General features: G+C 36.6%; 1 protein-coding gene across 1 annotated transcript in view; it reads right to left on the bottom strand.

Moving 5' to 3' along the window:
- The window catches only part of PDGFC (platelet derived growth factor C), a 139,685-nt gene that overhangs the window by 34,746 nt on the left and 87,984 nt on the right, over positions 1–16,955 (bottom strand). Inside the window, exon 3 of the mRNA XM_049833980.1 lies at positions 2,537–2,717. Coding sequence (XP_049689937.1) covers positions 2,537–2,717 — 181 coding nt within the window. The remainder of the gene's footprint in view (positions 1–2,536; positions 2,718–16,955) is intronic.

The raw sequence follows: 16,955 nt of genomic DNA, 5'->3' as shown, positions 1-16,955 counted from the left end.
AGTATATAGATACGATAAATCAAAACAGATTTAAACAAAGCCATTTCTCTTGTTCTTTAAAAGACCTGAAAATGTGTCCAGTGCCCCTCTCTGTGTGTGGCCTCCAAATACAGAAACAAGCTTGCACTGTTTTATTTCAGTTTTGCTTCATTTCTCCCCAAACAATCTCTCATTGCTAGTCTACCAGGCATCTCCCTCTCCCCCTCCCACTCTTGTCAAAAAATGAGGGGAAAAAAATAAATTAACTGTTTAGGACCAATTTGTTGAAGTGAATAACTAAGTGAAACAGTAATGCTTTTGCAAGAATCATTTAAAATTTACACTCATTCCTATAGCTGGCATCTTTTTTGCAGGGAGGTGGGAGGGGAGGGGGGCTGTAAATTTTAGCTTCTCTTGAAATGTTGGATAAGATAGCATTATTGTTTTAAAGAAAAACACTTTTTGGGGGCATCTTTTCAATTGCTCTAGGTACAAGGAGCAGGTCTAATCCTGAAACTCAGCAGTACAGATTTCATTTACAATCTGCAGTCTGAAATGTGAAATTGTGTTTTTCATGGCTTATTAAGACATAATTTTTGATGAAAAAGATCACAGCCCTTTTAAAGAGAGATTTGGAAAAGCAGTTGTTATACTGTGCATTTTGATGCTAGTTCTGAATTCCTATGACGTGATGGGGGCTGCTCTTGCCTGTTACACATATGAGAGATAACATGCTTGGTTTCTAAAACAGTTTGTATGTATACTTCATATGCTATACAAGCTTTGTTAATGAAGAAAAACAGGGAACTAAAAATGTGTCCTATGACGTCAGCTCTGTTTTCGTCTATTGCATAAGTGATGTAAGTATTTTGAAGATTAAAAAATTGTTTTGCAAGTGTTGATAATTTAAATGTTATAACAAGTTTTCCCCATTAAACATCAAGGAAAAAATTCAGTCCATTTGTACAGCACGGCATAAAGATAATTATACATATACTCTGGTATTTTTAGGTGCCTTTGTCTAATCCATTCAACAGAAATTGGATCATACATAAGTCAGATAGATATGTAGCAGGTAGGATGTAATACTAGAGCTGCAACAACAAAATTTGGCATCAGCCCACAAATACATCTATTTAGGGATTTTCTGTTACCATTTTCTAAAAGCAAACATACTTATTACATTCTGCCTTTGGGTGTATGAGAGTTTAAACCTGGCCATATTTCAAGTTGGTTTGGAGACTAATTGACGTTTTATTTAATTTCAGAATTCATCATTATCAAGTCATACTATTCCACTAACAAAATGGTCTAGCTCACAAAAGAGTCAAATATGCAGATCAAATCTTTAATCACTTTAGGAATAGTTCTTAGTTAGGCCTAAATATTTAAAAATACTTATAGGAAAACAACAGAAAATAACATATATATATATATATGTATGTATGTACACAAACACACACACACTACTACACTGACATCATCATCAGTATGCTAAATATATTATGTAGAAGATTATGAATTGTTGAAAAGATATGTGGAATTGTTCTTTGCTTCTTCTCAGTAACTGACGTTTTGCAAATGGGGAGAAGAGGCAAAAATGGCAAAAGCAATAAGCAAGCCAAATGCATTTTGAGTGAAGCGCATTCAGTGGGGTTACAACATGGATTCTTTTGATCAATTTTTTATTGAGCTTGCAGATATTTTCCACCAACCAAATACCACAAAGACCACAAGACTACTTAGGACAGTCACGAAGTGAATTATGAGGAATTTAACAGAAATACTCCTTACTCTCTTTAAATATGGAATACCTATTCTAAATCAAGTCAACCCCTGTTCCGCTCCACTCTAACGTTTCAGAACACTACCTCATCCTTAAAAATCTATAAACATTGTTTTGCTAACACAGATCTTTCATTTGGTGAAAAAAGGTAACAGAAATCTGTTGACAGTGAAAATAGTCACATTTTAGACAATTACTATTGTTTAATATCTGCAATTTACAAGCATTAAGCAACAATTGAGAGAAGTCTAAAGTATAGTTTCCAGGGAAAATGCAGTGGAAAATGAGTATTATGCATTGGCCGCTTTGTCATATCCAGAAGCATAAGAACTTTTCTGGTTTTGAACTGGGTATAATCATTTGGCTTTATATGTCTAATAGCAGCTGACTAATAAAAATGTTAATTTCTTCAGTCATCTTTGTAACTTCCCAATACTCTTTCAATGTCACACAGCTGATTCTTATGCTGATTTTAATTCTTCTCAAAGCTAGAATTTTTTTTTCACAGTACTGTATTAGGAATGCAAACATTTTATTGACGTTTCCACACAAACAACCGAGCCCACAACTTCCCAGTCCAAAGCCATCCAAGAAGAACCACAAGAACACTCAGTTAAAAAACAGAAACAAAATGTACAATTCTGGAAGACAGATTGCTCATTATTAAGAAATAAACAGCAATTAATCCTAAGCTATTAAAAGATTCTTTTGAGCTACCACTTCAAAGATTTTGTTTTCGTGAAATGTTCCAATCTGAAACATGTTACTTACTGGCATAAGAAGTGTATAATGGATGCAGAATCCAGGTTCAGAAGGAAAATATTCATCAGACACAAATCTTATTCTGATCTGGTTTCCTTTGGAGATTTGTCTGCTTGGCACACTACTGGAACCACACCAGCGCCCTAAAACAGTGCCATCACTAGGCTCTTCAACTTCTACAAAGTCATACCTGAACAGAAAAGAAAATCAGATGTTTATTTACTGATAAAATTTCTATAAAAATTCCTGCTTTAATCAATAAACTGACTTTGCAGTTTGCTATATTTTTTTTTTTTTTTTTTTAACACTGAAAGTATGCTACCAAAGCCAGCTATTTTAAACTTGGCTTCCAAGTTGCTACTAGCTTAAATACATAATAAAATCATGCAGTGAGGTTAAAAAAATAAAAGCAGATTTAGCATTTGAAAAGACCCATGAGTATGGTTTTGTTTGCTCCCTTTATGGAAAGCAATTACAACACGTGGGATACGGCAGAATAAAGTCAGAGAAAAAAAGATTGAAATTGCCCAAGTGTGGCACAGTAATTCGTACTGCAATATCACTAACAGTATACTGCATGTCACCAGTGAAACTTCAGGGCCTTTTTGGTATGGAAAACTTGCTCTCTTGTAATACCAGTGGTGAATAAGCTCCTGAAGGTTAAGGTGGCTGAGGGAAACTTGGAAGCACATTTTGAGTTTATTCATACCCCAGTGAGACATTTGTTGACCAAAGACCTAGACGTACTGCATGTCAGAAGAACCTGATATTTTGGTAATATTGACAAAAGAGATATGGGTTGGGAGCTTTGAGCGAATGAAACATATTAGGTTTGATTTAGTTTCATTGGTTTTTAACATGTGGTCTGGGTATCGCTGGGGATCTGTGAACAACTTCAAATAGATCCACGGAAGGTACCTAAGAAACACCAGTCAATTGTCATCAATGAGCTTCAACACACCACATAAAGGTCCTCACTTCCACTGGAAATGTTTAGGGGGGTTCCCAAGTCATAAAAACATTGAAAGCCACTGCTCTAGAAAGTACATCTGGTTTCAGTGCTTTAACCTGTTTCATGTCAGTTCCCCAGCTGCCCACTGACAGAATAAACACTAAGCATTTCAGCTGGATTTCCCCTGCTGCTGCTTGAAACCCTTCAAGCCCCAGCAGCAGCATGGCCCACTGGTTTGGGAAGGCGAGAGAGCATCGGTTAATGCACGGCAAGCATGTGGAAGCTCACAGATGTAGCTTTCCGAGCCATCGTTTTACTTTTAAACCACAACTTGTATTCTAACACACCTCTGAGAAAGTTTCAAGATTTCTGATATTTTTGCGTTCTCTTACGTGTGTAGTCATATACTAAATAAGTCTCAAGTAAATCTAAATTGGTAAATAGCATTGAGTCCTTTTCAAGGGTACAAACAGTCCTACCTCTGATGATAGCAAATACTCATATTTTACAAAACACGCACACACACTCTACCAAATATGCCAAGCCATATTTAATGTGAAAATTATTACCTCATAAACGTTTTCTACTAAAGATTTTTCTGGATTTCTTTTCAGTAAAGCTAATCTTTATAATGATTCCCAGTTCCCTAGTTAGAGAGCAGGCAATAAATTCTTGTGTTGCATGTTTGTGCAAGACTGACTTGCACATTTATTATCTCCATTTAAAGGACCAGTATTTTTTTCCACTTAATTAAAAATGAATGCAATGAATATGCTCATTAACTGTGTTCAAAATCCATTACTGCCATGTACCACAGTTTTAAATCTTTGTTGAACTTGATACTAATTACTTTATCACCATCTTTCCCCCCCGCCAAACAGTAACTAATTCCTTTAACTGATCCACCAGCATTTTTACTTTATGATCAGGTATACAACTTATTACAAAGGCAATGTGTACATTAATTGTACTAAGACTTCAGGGCTCAACACACTTATCAAATTGATTTTGAGCAGTGTATTTTATTTTTTTCTTTTTAAAATCAGTTTATGACGTTTCTAAAGGTCACATTTTTATTTTTTAGTTAAGAATACTAAATACTTATCTACTTTTCTGATTTGTAAAGAGTGAATAAGTTAATCATTACATTTATTGACTTAGGCTTAAGATGTCTGGGGGGTCAGGCAAAGTATAGGTGTTAGTGCTTCTAAATAACTTGCAGAGCACTTTCTGTTGCACCCTTTGGTCTCCTGGTACCCCTGAAGTAAAAGAGAAACTCAAATTCCACAGTTTAAATCTTAGACCCTTAAAATAAATGCTAATTAATTCCATTAGTTGAGAGGTAAAATAGAGGGAAATACGTATTCTGAAAAACCCAAATAAAATTCAGCTTTCTGACATACATGACAGATCCAAATAATTCTGTTTGTCAGTGTTTTTCTTCTATATTCAGTTATTTTCTCCTTGATCTTTGTATGTGGTATTTGTAAACAAGCTCTCATTTGTAATCAAAATAATTATGTTTTTTCTATGTGTTATCAGTGTTCCCTTGATTGAGAGGTTTCTCAGCCACCCTTCTCCCACCCTAATACCATTCTGATCATCAGAAATCCACTTGTTTCCAAGTGATCAATCTGGAAACACTAATCATTATATAGCACTCATTAGTACTGCACTGCAGCATGCACGATTACCAATATCGCTATTTAAGGGATTTACTAAAACCTATTTTATAAGCCAATCAAATGTAACCTTCTCATGGCAACATGGTACAGTACATACAGCAGAATTTACAATGATTACTCCGTTTCTGCAATGTCTCCCTCAGGACCTATAGAGGATTTCTGTTCTTTTATGTTCAACAAAAAAGTCTGGTGCTGTAGACAAAAAAATCTGTTTTCATAAGCAAATACATGAGAAATGAGTATCAGTTTCTTACTGCTGAACACAGATGTAGGTGGAGCTCCCTGCACAATATAGATATTTCATCATCAGCAAGGGGAATCTTTAGAAATTCTGCCTATGTCAACAGAGAAAAGTCCCTCACGTGTTTCCTGAACATAATGACATTTTTAGCCAGTAACTTTATTCCTGTCAGTTATCTAGGCTGAATGTGCTGCAAGAGCCTGTCGAAAAAAATCTTCTGTGCAACTAAAATTCCTTGCGTTGCACATCTGAAGTCTGAACTTGCTGTGAAAAGTAACAAACCAAAGTGTTTCAGATGCTTTAGCATTTACAGGATTGTGCTACATAATTCTGCATCTTCATGTTACAGGGCTAAAGAGCAGCGGGGACAATAGCATAGCCATCCAAAACTATTTCCACATCAAGACAGGCTTGTCCTCGAAATGCAGGAAAACTAGGATAAATAACCAAGAACTGAGAAGCTATTTTCCATCTGCAGTGGAGTAAAAAATGTTAAAATGCATGCTGAACGAAACAAAGAATAGTTCTCTTCTGTGCAGTGTACAAAGGAGAAAACACGACCCTCTGACAATGACTAAAGAAATGCCCTGGTGCTGTATCTACGTTCAATACATTATTCAAATATTACTAAGCAAAATTTATGACAAAGAGGTAGTCCAATCTCGTTTCCTGGGATGAAAGATGCTTTTGCCTTTAGTTGTGATGCCCATAATGCCTTCCATTGTACCTGTTGCAGGACATGTATTCCTCTTCCCTGTAGCCTGGGTGCCTGCGACCGTGGACTGAATTAACAACCTGAACAAAGACAATTTATTGGAAAAGAGCAAGGAAGCAACGTAAGCAACTCTGAACTTCAATGCCTTCCCAACCAGGAAATGTATTTTCCAAGGGAATAGGTTTTCCTCTCCTTTCTATATTTTTTCTGTGGTTTACACTGCATTTGCTAAACATACTCTGACAGGCTGTTTACCTTGGCTTGCAATTTTGTGACCTTTTTGTGGGTTCCCTCTGCCTTTGGAATTCCACAAATATATCAATGAATGTAAGAAGCAGAAACCCATGGGGTAAAACACTTTGTCATATCAGTGACGTTGGGCCTTTCCATCTGTATATAGATGCATGCTAGACAAAAATCTAGCACGCCCATTAGAACAGCTTGCAAAAGGTGAAATATATTTTTCCTTCCCCCTTTGATAAGAACCCATTTCAATTTATATATTTTTTTAAATGAAGAAATAGGAATTTGATAACAATCCCTATCATTTTTTTTTGACAGTGTCCTCTGGGACTCTGTAATATTTCTGTTCCAACTTGTTTTAAAGCACATGGAATTCTAAGGTTTTCCTGGTGCTGGCATAGCACACCAAAATACCTACCTCAGCTGCAGACCAAAAGCATTCAAGGTCCCCTGGCAGTTCACCAGACACACTGTTATTGAATAGAACTTAGATGCTTTATATTTGGACAGCTTCAATTTTGGAAACATTGGAAATTACTAAAAACTGTCATCATGAAAATATACTTTTGATCTTTTTATAAGAAAAATTTTAACTCCATCATTTTAAAGGAATATTTCCTCTCCCCCTTCCACCTCCATTTGAAATAATTTTCATTTTTGCTACTGAAATATTTGAATTTCCTATGGAAAAAAATTTTTGGTTTCCATCATTTGACTTAACTGTGTATTTGTATAGACAATACTGTAAGGGTATTGTTGACAACTTACATAGTCTTCACCTCTTAGATCACTTTTAAATCACATCTGTAAGTAGTCATATTGCTCTTTGTGAAATAAACACTGTATTTACATATAGAAGAAAGTAAAGCCAAACATTTAGCTTGAAGACATTTTATTCAAAGCGTGTCGGCCTTCACTTGCAATAAATCCCGGAAGCCTCCTCCAATCAATCCAGCTCTCCAGTAATGCTCTGATGGGCAGATACGTGTTTATCCAAGTGGAAAACGGAACACTGGAGCATGACAGAGGCACTCAAATCCGTAGTATCTAATGGCAGACCCAATTTGTTCCACCAGCCTTGTTACTCCCCACAGGTCAACATGCTGTACAGTCTCCAGCAAAAATGCATGATGGGACAAGGGGAATGCAAAAAAGAGCAGAGGGAAAATGGGAGGACCCCAAGAAGGAAGAAGGCCAGAGAGAGTGGCATGCTGGACTAGAGAAATAAGTGGATTTTCAGGCAAACTAAAAGCCTACAGATGTAGCAATACAGTTGTAAAAAGAAGAGTGCACTGCATCGTTCATTCAATAGGTGGAGAACTTTCCTCTTTTCTTTTTTTTTTTCTATTACCAATACTGCCCCTCTCACTGAGACTGAAGTACGTTTTCCTCAAAGAGCAAAGAACAGAGACAAAAGACACATCATGTGAGATGAAAATCAAAATTACACAAAAATTAAATAACTGGTAATAATGAAACTGCAGGTACTTGTGCACTAGTTTTCACTTTATGTAAGAGGAAATCTTACTTTTGTTATTATTTTTCTCCCCTCCAATAAGGCCAGCCCAGGTAGTACAACCACCCACCACCCAAGTTTGCAAGCTTCAGAACAGTTGTTTAATTAATTACTTTGCCTTTCAGAAGCATTTATTTACATCATACTGTTTCGTATTTGTTGCCAGACAGCAGTATCTATCATGAACCTCAGACTGGGAAAGATTGGCCCATTCAGCCCAGTAACTACAAGGTTCCTGAAGTCACAAACCACTAGCAGTGCACATCAGTAAAAGTTAGCTATTAATAACTCCATTTGCTAGTCAGGTGGAGGACTAAAATCTTCAAATGGTATAGAAAGCAAATTTCCTGGAGGAACAGAAGGGAGAGGGCACCTTGGCTGACATGGTGACCCTGTGGCAGCACCAGCAAATACTCCATGCAGGGTAAAAGTTAAAAAAAATAAAATTATTCCGCTCAATGTTGTCAGAAATATTTGACTAGGGCTACTTTGAGTGAAAGTATAGTCAGGCTACTGGAAGAAAACTGTTGTTTTAAAAACTACCTGATATAAAATAGTAACTATTTAAAATATTCCCTCTGGATTTTGTCTTTCCAATAGGAATTTCTGAAAAAAGTTACCCAGAGTCATTTGACTCCAGTTCCTGAGGCTCACAGCATGGGCAATTCACCCTTAGCATTCATCCTCTTTAGGAGGATTTGGCAGTGCCTTCCACTATAAGAGGAAACTCCTTTGGATATCATTACTGATTATCCAACAATTGAGAAAGGAGTTACGTTCTACATTTTCTGTCATGCTTTATGTTTTAACTTAAAAACAGAGAAAAGATGATGGAATAGCAATGATTTGACATGAAATAAGTTTCCATAGTAGTACCTGTATCTGCTGATCTTACACACACTGTGTTTTAACAGTCACTGGAAAGAAACAGCATACCCAGATATAATCCAAATAAATATCCGATGAGGTCAGGTTTTTGTACTCAGAAAATGATGTTTAATTATACACAAACATCACTTCCAGCAATAGACATCACTTCCAGCCAATACAGCAAATGAGCATAAAACCCCCAAGTATCCTGCCATGTCTGAATTTTCCATGAAATAAAGATACTCAAGGTATAAACAGAGAACATTTCTAACTGCCATTCACCAAATATGGATTGTAGTTTCTGCGCCAACCTACTTTGAATACATTTATTTTAGAATATGCCGTACTGTACATTAGGAACTACCTTATGGAAACACACATTCATTCACAAATGTTAGATGGTTGCCATGGTTCTCTCTATTTAATCTTTCCTCATACTGATTTGTAATAGCCTGAGGCTTCTAATACAACCGCACAACTCTCTCTGTATTTCTACCTTGTTATTTAGGACACATGGGAAAAAAAAAAAAAAAAGTTTAATCTTTAGATTTCAATTTTCTTCCCCTTCATTCCCAGTAAGCCACTTTGATCATAAATATACATTTACAACACTGCAAGTGAAAGGGAAAAACAAGACAGAGTTCAAACCCCCAAATTCTACTCTTCAAACATTTGAACACTTCTTGTGAAAAGAAAAGGATGCACTGGTGGTTCGATTTGGAGAAATTAACTGTTGCATTATTGCTCTCCAGTCTACCAGAAAACACATTTGCATTTTCTGTGCATCTGCTGAAAAGTTAAGGCACCATGTGAAGCTGAGACATATACATATTGCATAGTAGCTTTTGTCGCTTGGTGAACTAGTGTCAGAGCACTGCATGTAAAAATAAGAAATCCAAAGAAATGCATCTCTTCACCCTCCTCCCCAAAACTCTCCTTTGTATCAAAAGTTTATTTCAGTGCCAATTTATAAACTGAGTATTGCTGAAAACATATCCTTTCCCTGATGACTAGTAAATTGGCACGTAAACACCTCTAGGAAATAAATCATCGTGACTGGTATCAAGGCACACTGGAAGCACTGAGGTATCTCCATCTTAAGCACATGAATATCCTGTAGTCTCTGAAGGTAACTTCTGCCTTGTGAGGAGGAAAGGGCATTAACTTTTCCACAAGAATAAGAAATTGTAAACTAGATACATTGTTACATGTACTTCAGGCTCTAAACTAAAACAATTCTATATTCAGACAGCAACACTGTAATTATTTAAGCATGTGTTAAACTACTGATATGGAAAAAGCATGTAAATAAGTATTTTCAGGAACATAGCAACCACAGAATTCAGTCCTAGATAGCCTGTGCTGCAAACTAATTTATACTGTTATAACTTCTATTGATACATTATTTCGAGCAATTAAATAAGAATCTTATAGAAAGAGACACTATAATCCTGTAGATCAACAGTGGAGGAAAGAAGGAAAGAAGATTGTTTTCCAAACTCCTCCTTTTAAAAGACTGATTGCCAAATTTCTTAGAAGATAACCTGTACTTACCTTCTTTGTATCAAAGAATGGCGAGTATTGCCAATGCCAATCAGGATAAGAAACATGTTTAGCTCTCTTTAAATAAGGGTTAAGTTTGGTCTAAAAATGGCACGTTACGTAGAACAGAGATACAAAACAAAAAAGTGCAGGAAATTTCATACCAACATTACTATTACTATATATCAAAGACAGCAATGAATTTGGGAAAATCGGAAAACTTGGAAAAACATATTGACACATGTGAATTAGCTTGCCAGTGATGGCCCAGTCCATTTACTTACCTTGGCCTTCATCCTAAAATGCAAAGGAAGAAGTTCCATGGGGACTAAGTCTCTATGAGTTTCCATTGCTCAGTGTTACTATGCTATGCTTACCTTTTTCCTATTTGACTACAGATTCTCCTGTAGCCATATAAAATACAGTGAGTAAAAAAGATTTTCCACAAAAATAAGAAGTCATTCGGAAGGGTTATTTTTCAAGGACTAGAAAATGGATAACATCTACATAAAACATTTTCTTGTACTGTTTCACCTCCAATCCATCTGCTTTCTGCTACTGACTGCCTGTGTGGACTACAGATTTCTTTAGTATCCTGTACAAGTTATGAATTGAAATAATAATGCATGTAACAAAAATGGTAATAAGACAGAGTATTCTTATTGTGCTGCACACTAGTACTCCCGTTCTTCATCATCTGCCCCCCCTTAAAGGAATACCTGTACAATTTATTGTTATCATTATTATGTACTTACAGTACAACACCACGTGGAAATGGCCATCAGAATTCAGGATCCTGCTGCACTGGACGCTATATTCTCCAAAGCACATTTCCCTTCATAAAGAGGCAGCCCATTGCTCCCAGACAGTGCACCAGCTCAGTAAGTATCCTACATCATATAGTACTACGCTCTCCAGATTTTGGAGAATTAAACACCTTACCAACATTTTCCCAGTACTTCTCTGTAAAGTCTGCTATATTTTATCCTGGGAATTACAGCAATCATACTAAATCACATGTTCCTACTATAGAGATCAATATTTTGTACAAAACCAAAAACAGTAGTAGAGCTCATGGTTCTCATCAACAGCCAAGGCTGTAAAGCATTCCTTCTAATCCACTACAAAATTTCTACCTCTACTCACACTGTTCACAGTGGTCAATGTATCTGCTCCAGCTTCTGTGAATCTATAATCATGTTTTTACCATTGTTTTTCAAGCAGCATTTTAAATATTTATTCTTGTATCCCAAATGGTAATTTTTTCTTTATGCACATTCCTTATATCCTGGAATGTAGCGATGGCTCCAGTCAACGATGTGAAACTATTGGCTAAGCAATTTCCTAGCAATATTCAAAAGCATATTTTGGAAAACAAACAAACAAAAAATTCCTAAGGGGCATTTTCAGCATGTGAAGATTCATCCAGGGCAGTTCAGGCAGCACCCCTTCCCCTCAAGCACCCTCTGATGATACAGCAGCATTACACACCTGGTTGTTTCCCCTCTTCCTTTTCCCTCCTTCCTGCCTACCTCAATGGAGATTGGGGCTCTATCTATGTTTATTTAAATGAAAACACTTTTATTTCTTTAGTTCAGCAATACAATAACATATGGTCTCTTGGCTGCTACACTAGCACACAGGATTTACCGATCCAGGACAGATCATTTGTCATGAAGTCCAATATCCTGCTTCAGGACAGGCTACTAATTGCTACTTTTACAGAAAGTGAAAAACCCCTATAATGTAACCGACCAGTCGCATAACACCACAGGAGGCAGAAAAAATGTGTTCCCAACCCTAGCTGGAGATCAGTTTTCACCTAAAGAGTGTAAGGAGTTTCCTCTCACTTCAGTTTACCCAGTTATAAGTTAATGGTCATAAAATTATGCAAAACTATTTTTAATCCAGCCACAGTATATGAATCAAAGGCTAGTCTGAAGCAGTACTTAATAATTGCTGGTAGTTTACTGGTCTCCTTCTTCTCATGTTACTGTCAGAAAAGGAAAAGATCTATTTATTTTACCTTATAAAACCCCTCGGACACTCCCACATGACCATCTAACCTTTACTGCAATAAGTAATCTTCCTTTTTGCAGTTTCTCATGCATATGCATCTTCTCAGATATCCTGATGATCAAATGAGAACAGATTAACGTAAATTACATTACGTTTCACTTCTACTTTATCCTAATGGAGCAGCATCAAGTGTAAGACAGGACTGTTACTGATATGTCTGACTGACAACATTTGCTGGTAACGCTGTTTAACTACAATTTCATGTGAGCAACATATTTTATTGAAATGTTGAATGATACACATGAAGAAGCAACCACAGCATCTAGTGAGAGGGAGAGAGGAAAGGAGTGGACAAGGGGAGGAAGAGAAGAGAGAGAAGCTGTGTAATGTGAAGAAACACAACTGTCCACCTAGGAATAGGACAGTTGGTACATCTGCTATTCCTGCTGATTAAACAGGAGAAAGCTGCTTACAAACCTGTTGGCGAGGCTATGGGCTTAACCGTACGTAGACTTTCAGTAACCAGAAAGCATCAGGGATGGAGTGCGTGGTATGGATAATCTGGAATGTTTAGACACTACACTGGGTAACTTTAGATTACTCTGCTGGGCCTGCCTTTGCAGCTTCCATTTCTTTTGATATCAGGACTACAGAGAGTCACACCAGAAACCACAGGTGGCTACAGGGTCTGAGCTCCGGTGGTGATGGCTCACAGCATGTTTTTGTGCCCCCTTATAGTAGACATTTACTTCTATCTTTTATTAAGTGGTGGGGCTGGTGCAGGGGAACTCCATGAATAACAACTATTTCCAGGGTACCCTAGACAGAAACAAGACCCAGCAGTGCCAGACTCATTTTCAGAGAAAATAACTTCAGTCTACACCATTAGAAACGCAGCCAACTATGGTAACATGAAAAAAATTTCAGAAGCAATAAATTAGGATTAGGACCATTTACAAAAATATTTTGGTACTGTGGACATAGTTTACTTTATTCAAACAGCTTGTTTGAGATTGATCGGACCAAGAAGGAATTTTAAGAAGCCTAAAATGTTTTTTAAGTCAATGAGTGTAGTCTCTAGTGTAAAAAAAGGAGTAAGGGATTATGTCAACTGCCCACTCATCAGCAATCACTCTCCTAACACTCATCTGGACTGTGAAAATAGATTTTAAATTACTTGTGAAATAATATCCATTATAATGTCCACCAGCAACAGCAGATACTAAAAATGAATGCTGGATTTACTGTAAAGGAGGGAAAAGCGGGTGGGCAAGAATGCAGTGATAGCCCGTAAGTTTGTGCAGCATGTCCTTCTGATCACATCATGTTGGCTATGGTGTCCTCCTGTTCTGCTCAGAGAAGCATCTTCTTCTGTTTGCCTTTCTTGTGTTGCACTCTGATTTGCTTAGAGAGTACAATTTTGCAGCTATATACCCTTTCTGCAGAACTAAGTTTACTCTTTTTGAAGCTTAAGAAATGTGCGTTACAAAGTAGTCTCCATTATAACCATACTGCATTTTGGTTTTCTAATTTTTTATCTTCTTTTACTGCCTGCAGTATCTGCTTTGTCACATTTACAAAACTGTTATCATGAGAATGGTATTAAGCAACTTTTAATAAGCAGTACAGAACCCAGAGGAATGTGTATACTTCTGGATACAGTAGACACCTCTGCCACAGTCTGAACTATGGACAGCAGCTATACCAGCAGAACAGGAACAGCTGAAAGATGAATTACTGTTTGAAAAATCTGATAATCAAAGAGTCATTTTTTTCTGTTATCATGTCAAATCCAAAAGTAAGAACTTTCTTAAAAAAAATAAAGTAATAATAATAAAAAGAAACTACAAGGAACCACAATTTTGTTTAATGAAATCAGAATAGATAAGAAACAGAGCCAGATACTTCTTTTGACATGAAAAACCACTTATTTTTTCTTCAGAAAATAAGAAAGCAGGATACATGAGTCTGTTGAACTCTTTTGCATTCATTAAATTGAAATAATATTGTTACAATTGAACTCACATGAAAAGAAATAACCTTTGTAGTAATAATCTTTTTTCTTTAGATGTGAAAGAACAATTTTTAGTTAACGAAAGGACTGTGGCCCAAAATGAATCTAGTTTCTTAAAAACTTTGATCCCTATCCCCTGCTCTCATCTTCCATTTAGCATTTAAACCTCTCTTGAACTGGTATCACTATTCAGTTGTCTTGCAAATAGACTGAGCAACTAAAAACCAAAACAAAAAAAAAACCAACCCCACAAACACCAGGAGACATTACTCCACCAGCTGCCTTAACACAAGTTTTATGGCATTTTCTACACACTGCTCCTAAAATGCCACCTTCCTGCCACCAGTAAAACATCAATGTTGCTACTAAGGACTTCAGTTTATATTAGCTATTTCATAATAATTCTCTCCTATCAGTATTTCAATTAATCTAAGGCACTTGAATGCTAGAACTCATCACAGCCATTTAAATTATGAGACCCCCTTTCAGACTTTGAATAAAAATGATTGACAAGAAAATTGTGTTGGGGAAAAAAAAGTAAAAAAAATTGTGTATTGAGGAACAAGAGTTCTTATGCTTTTTATAATTCCATATATTAATGGAATCAATCCTATCCAAATGGATCTGACTCACAGAAGAGAGGTGTAATAAATTTTAACTTTAATATGACTTCACTTTTGCTGAAGAAGTTATAGACAATGATGGAAGAGATATTTAAGTCTCACTGATATGTAGAGTCACCTAAACTGAGCCCAGCCCACCTGTATGTATAGCATCTCATAAAAAACAGGTGGCTAAAACAGAACACACTGAAATTCTAAGGCAAGAGCTGTAAGAAAAGATCTTTAAAGACTGGTCTTCACTATAACATTAATCTCTGCTCTCAGAGTCTGTGGGTTTTGGTGCTGACTGGTTGGTTTTTTTCCAGTTTGAGGCTGACTGTATTTTTTCCAATTTGAAGCCTTAGAAATTCTGGGGGACTCCTCACTGTTTTCTGAATTTTCAAATAAGGGTGGCAGCAGTAACCCCTGCATCTTCAGTTGGGGGAAAAAAGCACAAATCCCAGCAGCTCACCTACTTAGTGACATGAGTTGCCATGATCATCGTCTGCACCAGTTTCTCTTGAAATACGGAGTTCATTTAAAGGTCTTTGTCCAGTTATTCAAAGCCAACTTGAACTTTGTACTTACCCAAGAGATAACTTCACCCTCTGTAATCACAGTCCAAGAGAAGCATTTAAGACTATGTGACAGTAAGGACAGCCCATCAGTTGTCCAGAAAATAATTTTCTTAGGAACTAGACCTTGATAAGGAACTCACTGCCCTCAAAAGCCCCAGAATTAATACTTACTTTATGTGAAGAGTTATATTTTTTTTCCTGAATCTATGCTTGATATTAGTGTGTCCTTCACGCATACATCAATATTACCTCTATAATGCACTCAAGGCAGAACAAAAAAATATTACTCTTTTTTTTTCCCCCGGGGGGCAGGGTGTGGGTTAGAATTTCATCTTTCTAGACAAAAAAGATGCTGACATTAATCTTTCATCCATGCGCTCTGTTGATGCTGTAAGGTGCTTCCATGACAAGGGGCCAAACAGAAGCAAAATAGCTGTCCTCTTTTTTATTGAAGCAGTTAGGAGTTGCAGTTGTGTATCCACGTTTTACTCCACATGCCAGATGTACAGATTTGTACAGAATTTTTTTGTACAAGAAAGGAAGCTCCACGTGGTGTAAGTTGCTCATTGTGTCTTATATTACACAGAAAAGTCTCTTTAGAAAATTACACAACAAAATGTTTAGCCTTTTTATTGCGTTTATCATAATCTATCACTGCATAGTATGCATTTGAAACAATGTCAAAAAAAAAAAAAAAAAGACAGCTAAGCAAATATTTTCCTTCTCCGCAGCTGCCGACTAAAGACAGTGTCAGTATGTTTCCTCTTGATACACTTCTTCCAGTCTTGTCAGACTGAGCCAAATCTTCTAATTTTTTAACCCTTATCAATAATTTCCTAATGATACATTCATTAGGAACACATATGACTGTTGAAGCCGGTTGGATTACGGTTTCTACCACAGAACCTTGATGTTCCCTTAATGAAAGGGAATAGCTTGGGCACAGTTCAGTCACAATGGATGTAAAATGAAGGCAAGTAGCTTACAAAAACATTAGGGAAAAAGGAGGTAGTGAATTTAATGCATGTGGCTTTGTATCATAAAGCATCATCCTAAGAACCCTCAGAGGAAGAGCATTCCCGGTATTAAGAGTGAACTATTTAATTTGATGTGAAGAGGAAAAAAAAACTCACAGAACTACTCACATAGGTTTTACCCCATGTTAGCACTGACAGCTGCCTTCAGCTTAACTAATTTTCTTCAGGCAAAAGTTCTACATACTGCACATATTAACTAGACAAGCTTTGGGAATTCTTTCAAAACGTTATAGGTAAATGCTTCACTTATACAACTACAGGAACAGATTCACATATGCAGCTGCTAAAAGCCGCCCCACCCCCCAAAAAAACAACATCAGACTATAGTTCATACTTTCAATTATTAGACTGAAGAGAGTCAGAAATGAGTATAGCTATCCTAATACGAAGGTGATGGTCAAATGGAATCTAGTA

The sequence above is a fragment of the Accipiter gentilis genome, chromosome 3 (genome assembly GCF_929443795.1).
Source record: "Accipiter gentilis chromosome 3, bAccGen1.1, whole genome shotgun sequence".
Lineage (NCBI taxonomy): Eukaryota > Metazoa > Chordata > Aves > Accipitriformes > Accipitridae > Astur > Astur gentilis.
The sequence above is the reverse complement of the archived record's forward strand: the minus strand, read 5'-3'. Positions and strand labels throughout refer to the sequence as shown.